General features: G+C 37.7%; 1 protein-coding gene across 4 annotated transcripts in view; it reads right to left on the minus strand.

The window, feature by feature from the left end:
• pus10 (pseudouridine synthase 10) overlaps window positions 1-13,598 on the minus strand; it is a 95,523-nt gene that overhangs the window by 50,164 nt on the left and 31,761 nt on the right. For all 4 annotated transcript variants that reach the window (XR_009645119.1, XM_060831545.1, XM_060831543.1 and 1 more), the window contains exons 7-9: window positions 7,636-7,747; window positions 7,145-7,206; window positions 3,645-3,690 (exon numbers count right to left, since the gene is read on the minus strand). Coding sequence is in view for 3 of the 4 variants with exons in the window: in XM_060831545.1 (XP_060687528.1) it covers window positions 3,645-3,690; window positions 7,145-7,206; window positions 7,636-7,747 (220 nt within the window). In the remaining variant the exon portion in view is untranslated. The remainder of the gene's footprint in view (window positions 1-3,644; window positions 3,691-7,144; window positions 7,207-7,635; window positions 7,748-13,598) is intronic.

Below are 13,598 nucleotides of genomic sequence, written 5' to 3' on the forward strand. Positions count from 1 at the left end.
CAATTCATCCATCACTGCTGACCTTCTGTCTGATCTGTTTTTTCCACCCTGTTGATTTGTGATACATACACTACCGAATCACTGAAATCACCCATTTTCTAAACTTAATCTTTCGCCTGAGAGTCCTCTTTTTCTTTACCTAGTTTTGATAAATAATGGAAAAAAAAGTAAAAAAAAGTAAGTGGGCACACAAAATAAATTTCTAATGTCACCACTACTTGAACCCCACTGCAATAAAACGGGAACTCACCTTTCAAACGATCTCTCACTGTAGGTGAGCTCCACCTGTAAAATGCCATTTGGGAGCTCATCTTACAGTCATAGAGATGTACAGCACGGAACCAGACCTTTGGTCCAACTTGTCCATGCTGACCAGAGATCTTAAGTTAATCTACTCCCACTTGCCAGCACTTGGCCCTCGAACCTCTAAATGCTTCTATTCATATACCCATTCAGATGCCTTTTAAATGTTGTAATTGTACCAGCCTCCACCACTTCCTCTGGTAGCTCATTCCATACACACACCACCCTCTGAGTGAAAAAGTTGTCCCTTAGGTCTCTTTTATATCTTTTTCATCTCACCCTAAACGTAGGCTCTCTAGCTCTGGAACCCCCCCTCCAACCCAGGGGAAAAAATCCGTGTCTATATACCCTATTCATGCCACTCATGATTTTGTAAACCTCTAGAAGGTCACCCCTCAGCCCTCAACACTACAGGGAAAACACTCCCAACCTATTCAGCCTCTCCCTATGGCTCAAACCCTCCAATCCCAGCAACATCCTTGTAAATCTGCCCTGAACCCTTTCAAAGTTTCACAACATCCTTCCAGGAGGAGGGAGACTAGAACTGCACACAATATTCTTCCCACAGAATACACAATGTTCTCATATCTTTCTCAGCTTGTTACTCCAAGCCAAAATAATTCTTTCTGGAGTTGTCTCACTCATTGTTCATCACCAAAACATTTCCACTCTAACTTTGCCAAACTCAATCCATCACCGTTCAACTGCTACAGAAAACTTCTCCATGCTTTTGTCACTTCTAGGCTTGACTATTTGGATGTGCCCAGGACAAGTCAGCCATTTTCCATCCTCCATAAATCTGCGCCCATTCCAAATTCTGTGACCCTTAGCCTAACTTGCAAGAAAGTCATTATTCTTGTGACTGCTGACCTACACTGGCTCCCTGCAAGGCAATTTCTTAATTTTAGCATTCTCATCCATACCTTCAAAGCCCAACCATAACTAAGTAACCTCCTCAGCCTCAAAACCTCTACACTCCTCTAATTTTGATATTTTGAGCATCACGGTTTTTTAAATCACTCCAGCAGTGACAGCAGTCCCTGGATCTGGACCATAAGCTTTGGAGAATCCTTCCTCAAACTCTCCCTTTTCTCTTCTTTCTCTTTCACTATGAAGCTCTGTAATGTCTATTTCTCACCTATTCTAAAGTCTCCTTTTCAAACATAATGTCAACTTTTGTTCAATAACCTCTGAAATCTTGAGATGTTTTACCGCCTTAAAAATGCAAAGTTGTCTTTCACCCAAGACATGTTATTTTCAGAAAACTTCAACAAAGCAAGTTGAACATCACTAATAAAGTGACTAAAATTACTCACTCAAATAATGCAATAGCTTCAAATTAATTGGAGTCCAAACAAAATTTCATTGCAATCAGCTCGCCTCGACACATTCCGACATCGTCTCACACCACTAGCCTGTTGCAACAATGTTAGGGATCCACACTGAAACAAATCGCCTTTCTCTTAGGTGTGCAGATTAAATTAATTTACATTCCAAGCTCTTCTTTGTTACTTCAAACTTCCTATTCTTGTCTTTCCTGTTTACCTCTTTAATTATCATGTTTCGCTCCAATGGACAAATAGTAAAAGCTCATTGAGGAATGGCTTTACATAATCCAAACAAAATGAAACTGAATTAAACATTCTGGATTCCAGAATTGGTTGCACATAAAGAGTAATGCTAGATTTTGTTTTAATTGTCTGAATCTATACCAAATCCTCCTCATTAATGTCAACTAGTCATAGAATGGGCAGTACAGTGACTCAGTGGTTAGCACTGTTGCCTCATAGCACTAGGGACCCGAATTCAATTCTACCTTTGGATGACCTTCTCTGTGGAGTTTGCACATTCTCCCAGTGTCTGTGTGGTATCCTCTGGGTGCTCTCGTTTTCTTCCACAGTCCAAAGATGTTCAGTTGAGGTGGATTGGCCATGTTAAATTGCCCATAGTGTTAAGGATGTATAGGTTAAGTGGATTAACCACGGGAAATGCAGGGTTACAGGGTTTGGATGGGGGTGGGGGGGTGGGGATGGGATGCTCTTCAGAGGGTCGGCATTGACACAGTGGGCCAAATGGCCTGCTTTCACACTGTAGGGATTTTATGAATTATCTTCAGTTACAATGTTCTTCCTCCAGAACAAGCAGGGCAGCTAAGGCTATATTTCCAAAAACACTATACCCACTAAAACGTGGGATATTGAGGATTACATTTTGATTTTCTGGGCTATATTTTCATTCTCTCTAACCTGTTGATTAGGTGACAGAGTCACATTGTTACATCACCTTCTCTATTTACATATAGGATACTTGGACCTACAAAAAATTGAATCATCAATATCCTCAATAACTATTGACTTCATTAAACTTGGAATCACAAGTCATTAACAAAGTGCTAACTTCTTAAACACCACAGTATTTAATTTGGTACAAAGCAACAGGCATAAGTAGACAAAAGTTGAGCATAAAATCACTGACACATACTTCTGCACACATAGAGCCATCAGCCTAAACACACCTTCCACATACTGATAGGATCATAGCTACTGTGTTTCCATTGCATTTCACAAAGCTGGAATGTTTCAGGCAGTAACTTCCTTTTATACTGCATCTCACATCTCAATCTCAGATTTAAAGTTAACATCTGAAACAGTGTTCGCCTCAACAGCATCCACTACATTTTCTCTTTAAAGCTCTTAAATATATGCAGCCATTAGTTTGATACACCATATCCACTTGCAAGTAATCCATTACCTCAGTGTTTCCATGTCTTTCTAGCAGACTCCTACTTTGTTAACAGTTATGAAACTGTTCTCCCTTTGATACCTTCCACTCCCTTCCAACCCACCTTGCTATCTCCCTGCTCCCTCCAAGTCCCCTGGCAGCCTCCTCCTTCCTCCAATACCTGTGGCCCTGCAGGCAGATGCCAGTTTTGGTGTTTACTGGTCCCTACTCCTGCAGGGAGTCATCTCTGCCCCCAGATCTTGGCTTTTGGCCTTGTACTTCTGGCCCTCATTCCCCCACGGACCTCACATTGCCTATACTTCCTTACCTAGCTGCTTGCAGGTTGGTCAATCAGTGGTTGTTTCTCTACTGTGCTTGCTGTGGATGAATGGGAACAGTTCCTCACCCTTTCCCTCCACTCTGTTTACAAAGCCAGTTTCCCATGATCAGTCAATCCTGTGACTGAATTGCCTCGGCCATTTGGGGCTTTCAAGGGTTGATTCACCTGCTGCTCTATGTATTTTGAACGTTGACTAGGATGCTATCTAAACAAAAGTATAACTTACAAAAATCTCTGAAATTAATTTAGGCCAAACATTAAAAATAGCTATAAAAAATACCTGCTTGTTTTTTGTTGGTCTAAAGCACTCTCGACATGCAGTGGCCCTGGATTAATAATAAATATCACAATTATGAAAATTCTAACAAGAGCATAACTTTAAAGCTTGGATTTATAATTTCTTGTCTGCAATACTCAAGGCAGCATTATATTTAAAATACTGAATTCTAGTCACACAATCTGAAATGTTCAAGGTCAACAGAATTTTGATTTCAAAAAGGACATACATTGACTTTCCAGTTTTCTTTTATCTCAAGTTATTCAAATTTCAAACAAGCATGGGTTTGCTGGACATGATTCATTCTGCAGACTGGAGAAGTACAACGGATCACTTCCTTATCCACAGTTAATTATAGCTACAGGAAAATGTAGTACAGAGGATATTTAGGGAAGTGTTATCTAGAGTTACAAATATGCAAGTACACACACCAATAATTGTTGCAGCTCATTTATGCCAATGCCCCTTACATTTTTATTCACCATTATGCACAGCCTTTCATTTGGATGTGGAGTTCCTTAAATCTTTTTCCACGGACATGCACATTTCCCACTCCATTCACAGGGTTTCCAATTTTCACTAGGGCCTTTTAGGAATATGGAGCCGGTTCAGGTTTCAAACTAGCACCCTATAGTCCAAGCTGGCCAGTTCCACTGTGGCAATAGATGTGACTACTTCTCTGCAATTTTCATAGAGGTGGATCATATTTTTAAAGGGTTGTAGTTTACAGTACAAACAGAGATATCATGAACCATAATCGGCATGAGGAACCATCTTGACAGTAAGTTTGAGAGGTCCTCCTCACGTCCACTATACTAAGGTATACCCCTCCTTCCACCTATTGTCCGTCTTGACACCTATGTCAAGCTCTGAAGATTATTAGGGATAAACAATGTTTTAGCAAACCAGGGAATATCCACATTCTAGTACCCAGTATTTTCAGGGATTGAAATCCAAATGTTTGACACTTTTATTGGGTTGCAGAGAGGATTGGGAGATAGAGGGAGGCTACAATGGCAGGAAAGGATCTTTTCTTTTAAAAAAAAGTGGTACTTTTAAGAGTGCAAAGGTTACGAATGAATTTGTCTATAATTTTGTAAACATATCTACTTGGAGTGGCACAGTGGCTCAGTGTTAGCACTGCTGCCTCACAGCGCCAGGGATCCACGTTCGATTCCAGCCTTTGACAAGGTTCTGCATGGTAGTCTATTTAGTAGTGTTAGATCACATGGGATTCCGAGTGAGCTGGCTAACTGGATGCAAAATTGGCTTGACGGTAGGAGACAGATGGTCGTGGTGAAGGGTTACTTCTTGAATGGGTGCCTATAACCAGCGGTGTTCTGCAGGAATCATTACTGGGTTTACTTTTATTTGTCATTTATATAAATGACTTGGATGAGAATATAGGAGGTATGGTTAGTAAATTGGTGGTTGACACCAACATTTTTGACATAGTAGATAGTGAGGAAGGTTATCTAAGATTACAAAGAGATCTTGATCAATTGAGGTAATGTGCTGAGGAGTACCAGATAGAGTTTAATTCGGATAAATACAAGGCATTGCATTTTAGTGAAACAAGCAAGAGCAGGGCTTATACAATTAATGGTGGGATCTTGTTGGTATCATAGAACAGAGAGATGTAGGGGATCAGGTACATAAATTTTTGAAATTTGTGTCACAGGTAGACAGTGTGGTTTAGAAGGCATTTAGGACGTTTGCCTCCATTGCTTAGACCTTTAAGTACAGGTGTTGGGATGTCATGTTGAGACTGCACAGGATGTTGGTATAGCTTCTTCTGTAACACTAAGTAGTTCTGGCCACCCTGCTATCGGAAAAATATTATCTAATTGAAGAGGGCTCAGAAAAGATTTAACAGGTCGTTGCGTGGAATGGAGGCTTTGAGTTATGAAAATAGGCTGGATACATTGGGACATTTTTCACTGGAAGGTAGGAAGTTGAGGGATGACCTTATATAGGTTTATAAAATTATGAGGGGCATAGATAAGGTGAGTAGTAAGGGTCTTTTCCGGAGCATGGGAGAAACCAAGGGGCATATTTTTAAAACAAGAGGAGAAAGTTTTTTTTTTAAAAAAAGGGCACGAAGGACAACTTTTTTTACACAGACAGTGGTTTATATGTGGAATGAACTGCCAGATGAAGTGATGGATGCAGGTACAGTTACAACATTTAAAAGACATTTAAGTACATGAATAGGAAAGGTTTGGAGAAATATAGGCCAAGTGCAGGCAGCTGGTTCTAGCTTAGTTTGAAAAAATGGTCAGCATGGACTAAATGGACCGAAGGGAGTATTTCTATGCAGTATAGCTCTATGATTCTATTGATCCAATTAAGTTAGAGAGTGAGAGAAGAATCATTGACAAAGTAGCAAAATTAAGAAGGCAATTCTCCAAGTCCAAATTGTTTGAACTCAGGTACACTCATGCAAACCATGGAACTGGTAGCAGACACATTATTTTATATGTACACGTGATCTATAGAAGGAGGACTAGTATTAGAGAAAAAAAGTTGGCAAATGTTATTTTCATGTACAAAATGGGAAATAGAACAAAACTTGTCAACTGTAAATTAAACAGCTTAACATAAGCGATGAGAAAAACTAGGATCCAATAGAAGCGTGCACATAAAAATCAGAGAAAAGAATAAGAAATAATCAGCATGGGCTCCAAAAGGTTAAGAATTATTTAAAGGATAACAGGAAGTATATACAAGGAGAACATAGGAAATGCCATACACTTCGATTTTGAAACCCTGTTTGATAAAATGCCCCACAGTTTTTTTTAAAAAACTTTCTCCTCTTGTTTTAAAAATATGCCCCTTGGTTTCTCCCATGCTCAGGAAAAGACCCTTCCTACTCACCTTATCTATGCCCCTCATAATTTTATAAACCTATATAAGGTCATCCCTCAACTTCCTACCCTCCAGTGAAAAATGTCCCAATGTATCCAGCCTATTTTCATAACTCAAAGCCTCCATGCCACAGCATGACAAAAGGTTAGGTCACGTAGAATTGAAGACAAATAAGTGAATGTAAAACAACTGACTAACAAAAGGAAGTGGAGATCAGGACAAAATAGTAATCATTCAGATTGGAGGAAGTTAGAAAGCAGTGTTTTACAAGTAGTGTTCAGAATATTCTTGTTCATAATTTAAGTTAATGATTTGAGTTGTGGGTTGTGACTGCACAAACACATCTAACATTGGAAACATTGGGCTAAAAACATATTCATGACAGTATATTTTCATAAATGACTTTATTTTTGTCAAGAATGAAAATTGATACAACAAAAAAGTGAAAATCACGTTCATTTAACAATTCTAGAAACTGTACTGTTACTGTGCTGATAACAAAAGAAAACATAATTTATTCATACACATTTCACAAGTGATAATTTGCTATTGGCATTAAGTTAGTTATATGTAAATAAACTATTAAAATATATTAGTATTCAGCAAATAGGAGAATATTAAATAGGATAACTTACAAAAAGTGGCAATCCCCGTCTGTTTCAGGGTGTGCAAAAACCACACTTAGTTCAAATAAGCTCTAGTATTGAAACAAAGGCAATTTATCCTCCAGTAAATAAACTAATATTGCAATCTTTGTAGGTTAGCTAAAAGTTTCTGCCTGATGAATTCAAGAAAGTAACCAAATACTATAACTATTTACCAAAAAACAAAACCAGCTTACTTCCAATTGAAAACGATATAATACAAAATAGTCATGTGTATTCCATCCATTTTTCCTTCAAAATATAGGTGATTCTGAAATATTCTTATGTCAATAAGATTTGATTGCTTAAAAAGACGACCAATTTAGCATTTCAGTAATTCTAATAAAATAATTCTAAAAATAAATCCTCCTAATACATTGCACTACAAGTTCACTTCTAACATTTTGAACTTTGAAATTGCAATTGTAATAAAAATAAACATTGCCTAAGATCATCTTGAAATGCTGGATCAAATGCTGTACCTTCCCATCCACAGGCACCCCCAGTTCCTCAGAAAGCAGAGGATGAGTTATCCACTTGTAGACTTCTTTAAGTTGTAAAATATCATCCTTTTTTAAAATGTTCCCTTGTTGTCTGTTAAACAGAAAGAGTTTGATACTTGAAAATCTCCTCCCAGTCTTGCATTATGCAGTGAATGTAAATGACCAGAATAGCATTAGAACTTGGAAAACTGGAATTATATGGCTTCAAAATACAACAACATTAAATATTATTAGTAAAAGGAATTGTGTAAACGTCTTAGGTATAAATTGGAGATTAAAACTAAAGAAAAAATAAATTGCCAGGCTTTACAACTTGCAGTAAACTTGGATTTAAATTTCCACCTCATAACCAAAGAGGAGCTAATGTACTACTTTGACTCAGAAACATTTCAGGTTATAGAGAAAACTACTGCTGGAACTGTTAAAACTGCAGTACTCTCAAGATTTTGTATACAAGCATTCCTGTTACACAGAAACCTTGACAAATAATGATGTATTATAACATTTTCAATGTCAAAATTACAATGAAAGCTATGCATATTAAATATTCTATCTCTTTCATATGTATAAATTAGACAGTTTTAAAATCAAGTTACAAAGTATTACATGAAAAGAAATTCCCTGGGCTATTTTCACATCTCATTCTACAAACTGGATATGGAAACCACCCTTCCTGCTCAAATGAACAATTTAGTTCAAACTTTCAAAAATATAACTAAAGGAAATCAAAAGTTGGAATCTCAGTTCTGAAGAAAGGTTACTGGACCGAAATGTTAACTCTGCTCTCTCACAACAGATGCTGCTAGTTTTCTGAGTTTCTCCACCAATATCTGTTTTTGCTGCTATTGTTGTAACCTCACGGTTCAGACAGTTATCCAAGTAAGTTTTGCTCCTACTATGATGTTGCTTTCATTGTGCAAAAAGTGTGAAAAAAATGGTTTGCAATGTTGAAATGGAGCGAAAATGGAAAACAAAATACAAATTACTCTGGACATCTCTATGACGCTAATTGTCTTCACATCCTCCAAAAAAGCACCCCAGTAATGCAATTAACCTTTTAACAATTATTTCAGTATAAACAAAGTTAGATGTATACCTAGTTGTAAACAGATCTGAGGATTATAAAAGGTTTCCTTTGAAATGTGTTAGTAAGTAATGTACATTTATTATGTTATATGGTTTGATAGAGGTTTGAGAGATTTACTGAAAACACTGGGGTGAACCTTCTCTGGAGGTTGTATGCAAAGACTAGATGTCGACTGAGATAGAACTGAATAAACTGTAGAATAGCACTTCAACATTGGCATCTGATTAGTTCAGGTTTTGGCAGCTGAACATTCTTCACAGAACTAAATCCAGCTTCTTTACTCTAACAGGAGGACCACTGATTGAGTATCTCCTTGGTTTTATATCCTGCTGGTGTGATAAAACAAGAAATGTTGTCAACAGTTTGGGTATAGACACAATAAAAATTAAGCAAATACCAGTGAAAACAAATGGGCCTGTTAAACTAACTAACTTTTACTTGTTCCACATTTTCTCACTTGATGATTCACTGTCCTGTAATTCCTCGATTTTTTTTGAGTCAGCTTGTTTCTCCATTTCCTTTCAAAAGCCCCAACTCATAGCTGAAACTAATCTTTGTAGAATCAAGGTAAAAAGTCATGATCTCTTCATAAGACTGCATCATACATGTTTGTTATTGAAAGAGGGAACCAGATTTCCAGTTCTTGAAATTTTGTGTGTGTCACACCTGACCTCAAACTGCCGTTGAGGAGAATGGTCCAGCTAATGTCAGACTTCAGGGACAATCCATTCCTGAATTCACATTAAAAAGTGACATGATTTTGTCAAATTACTAATATACTAATAGTTCAACACGTTAAAATGAAAAACTCATTCTTCTAAATTTGTTCCCATCTCCAAAATGGACAGTAGTTGTCAAGGATAAATATGGTACTAAAATCATTTTAACTTTACATTTTTTTGAAGAAGGAAGTACTTAGAATAGGATAAATCAGACATATAGGAACTTGTTTTAAACAAAAAAAAAGTTACATAGAAACACAGGCGATAGGAGCACAAGGAGGCCATTCGGCCCTTCAAGCCTGCACCACCATTCTTCACGATCATGGCTGATCGTCCAACTCAATAGCCAAATCCTGCTTTCTCCCCATAACCTTTGATCCTATTTGCCCTATGTACTTTACCTAGCTGCCTCTTGAATACATTCAACGTTTTGGTGTCAACTACTTTTCGTGGCAATGAATTCCAAAGGCTCACTACTTTTTAGGTGAAGAAACGTCTCCTCATCTCCGTCCTAAATGGTCCACCCCGAATCCTCAGACTGTGACACAACCACCATTGGGAACATCTAACCTGTCTAGTACTGGTAGAATTTTACAAGTCTCTATGAAATTGCCCCTCAGTCATCTGAATTTCAGCAAAAACAATCTTAACCTAATCAATTTCTCTTCATATGTCGGTCCTGCCATCCCCAGAATCAGCTTGGTAAACCTTTATTGCACTCCCTCGAGAGCAAGAGCATCCTTTCTCAGAAAAGGAGACCAAAACTGCACACAATATTCTAAGTGGGGAAGATGGAACAGAGAGAAACAGAATGAAAAGGGGGACAAAGTGAGTGGAAACAGAGAAACTGCAGCAAAACTAATCACATTCATTAGCATCTTGAGGGAACAGGATATTTATCAGTGTTTAACTAAGTTATAAAATGATATTATTGAAAATTACCATGAGTAATTAAATACACAAAATAATTTTGTTTTAAATTCTTAGAAGAATCCCATTTCATGAGTCTGTGGATTTTGTCTGGAATAGTAGAATCTCACCCTTTAACCTGCTGCATTGAAAGCAAAACATTTATTCACTATTCCTCTTCTGCTCCGTCCCTGAGCTAGCTAATACGTTTTGATCTAAATCAGATTTTTTTTCCTGAATGCTTGTTTAAATGATCCCCTTACAGTGGAGAGTTTCTGTATCACACACTGCTGATTCTCAATGTTGTTAAACCATTATCTAGCCCCTGGAAATGAAAAAGATCAAAACTGCATCCACTCACAGTGTCAGTTCTAACAGAGAGCAAGCAGTCATTTTCATGTTAATTATTAGCTGAATAGAGCCAAAACATTTAAAGTTTCACTTCTTCATTTTTAGGCCTATAAAAAGAAATATTGTACTATGACTCATTAAATGCACAACCATTTGCAAATCTGCTCTGACTATATTGTGGTCATGTCACTCTCAGAGTCATACAGCATGGAAACAAACCCTGTGCTCCAACCGGTCTACACCGACCATGTTCACAAACTAAACTAGCCCCATCTGCGCTTGGTCCATCTTCCTCCAAACCTTTCCTATTCATGTACTTATCCAAATGTCTTTTAGACATTGTAATTATACCTGTATCCACCACTTTTGCTGGCAGTTCATTCCACACATGAACCATTCTCTGTGTAAAAAAGTTGCCCCTCATATCCTTTGTAAACTTTCTCTTCTCATCTTAAAAATACACCCACTACTTTTGAACTCCCCAATCTTGGGGAAAAAACACTTGTCATTCACCTAGGTTAACATTTACAAAACAAAATTAGTTGTCCATCACTGCAACATTTGGAAACTTTTTTTTAAATCTGCATTTATCTGTTAAATACCTTATCTTTTTCCCTCCGCATATTATTACCTTGTTATCTATCTGACTTCTTCCACGTGTCCCCAAAAACTATTCCTTTGGTGACTCTTTGGATGCTGAAGTAGTCTGTGTCCCTATGGAAGAAGGCCTGAACAACATTCAGGATTGGAGTAGTAAATGGCAGATGATATTCATACAAGTGCCAGGCAATGACACTTTGTACAAGAGAATATCTAACTATCAGCCCTTATTCATTCAATAGTATAACCTTCACTGAATCCCCTACTATCAACACCCTGGGGCTGAACTGAACATAAATACTGTGCAACAAGAGAAGGCTGAGAATTCTGTGGTGAGTAATTCATCTCCCGATTTCCCAAAGCCCGTCCACCATCTCAAGACACAAATCAGGGGTGTGATGAAATACTCTCCACTTACTTGAAATGCAGCTCCAACAATATCTAAGAAGTCTGGAACATTTTAGACAAGGCAATACATTTCATTGACACTCCTTCCAATACCTTAAAGCACTCACCCCTGTCACCATACTGCAGTTGCTATGCCAATGTACCATCTGTAAGATGCACAGTAGCATTTGACAAAAACCCTTTCAACCATGCTTTCCAAATCAACGACGAGGGCAGCAGAAACAGGAGATGACAGTCACCTGCAAATTCCCCTCCAGCCACACACCATCCTGATGTGGAAAAATCTCACTGTTACTCTTTAGTCACTTAGTCAAAATTCTGAAACTCCCTTCCTAACAGTACCTTGAATACACCTACACTGTTCAAGATAAGAGCTCACCACCACCTTATCAAGGACAATTAGGAACAGCAACAACTGTACACAGAGCCAGGGATGTCCACATCCTGAGAAATATTTTATAAATGCCACCTTCCACATTTACTATATCTTTCTCACTTGTCTTAAGCCTTCCAAATTATTGTTCGGTGAAATGCCTTGTGATTATTCATTGCATCAAAGAAAGCCATTTCTTTTCAAAAATATTTAGTCAGCTTGTCAGGAAACTAACAACTGAAGTTGAGAACAATCAATGAAAGATTACGTACAAATCTCAGGCAAGTCTTAACACTCTGTCCTTCATAAGACAATTTCACAACTGTAGAGACCTATGCTCATGTCGATGGAGCAGCAGAATAGCCCATTCAGAGATAGGAGTGCTGTCCTGATTTTTACTCCAAGAAAAAATAAAATTGCAAAGCAAAAGCCAGACAAGTGATGATATCCAAGATCTTGTGGCCTCCCAGTTAAAGATTGACAACACAACAAACTAGAAATGGATTTCTTTAGTTGGTTATGTCCTTAAATATCTATGAGTGATAATAGAAATTACAGAAAATGTATTTCCAGCTGTCATGCAAAACGTATGCATAGTTTGCGTGTGGCTTAGGACTTTGTTTTTGTCTATGTGGAGCTTTCTCTAAGGAATGTCCCTTCACTTTACTTGTCATAATAGACTGCCACCTAGTGGTTCAATTAAAGCAAGCAACTACTGTAATGAGTTGGAACCATTACACTCAAAATGTCATGCCTTAATGACACATCACGCATCATCTAATAATTGCATGAACCTTTTATAACACAAGTTGTTTAATCTATACAGCTGCTTTTCAAAAGAATTAAAAAGTGCAATACAATAAAAAGTAATTAATGTCCACAAATGTTTTACAATAAAAAATGGTCATTTTGCTCATTAACTTAAAAAATATGGCAAATTAACTTAGAGTTCCACCTATGGAATAATTTGATATCAAATTACTCAATTTTAGTTTCATACAAAGACAAAATAAAACATGTGGAGCAACCAATCACATCCACAGAGTTTTCTTTATAACAAATATGCAGCAAAAGGACTTTGTTAACAGTGTCAATGTACCATAAAGAATTCCACTGTATCAAGAAAAGGGAATTTCAATTGAAGAGAACCTGTAAATTAGAAATTGTGAAAATTTGTATGATTTGAAGTGTCATTCTTTACATACACAGCAAAGAAAGTTGCCTCAGAGTAAAACGGGAGCTTGATCAGATGAGCCAATGGGCCGAGGATTGGCAGATGGAGTTTCATTTAGGTGAATGGGAGGTGCTATATTTTGGAAAAGCAAGTCAGGGCAGGGATTATACGCGTCATAGTAAGGTTCTGGGGTGGGCTGCTGAACGAAGAGACCTTGGAGTGCAGGTTCATAATTCATTGAAAGTGGAGTCGCAGGTACATAGGAAAGTGAAGGCTTTTGGAATGCTTGCCTTTATTGGTCAGTGCATTGACTATTAG

This window comes from Hemiscyllium ocellatum, chromosome 10 (genome assembly GCF_020745735.1).
Source record: "Hemiscyllium ocellatum isolate sHemOce1 chromosome 10, sHemOce1.pat.X.cur, whole genome shotgun sequence".
Classification (NCBI taxonomy): Eukaryota; Metazoa; Chordata; class Chondrichthyes; order Orectolobiformes; family Hemiscylliidae; genus Hemiscyllium; species Hemiscyllium ocellatum.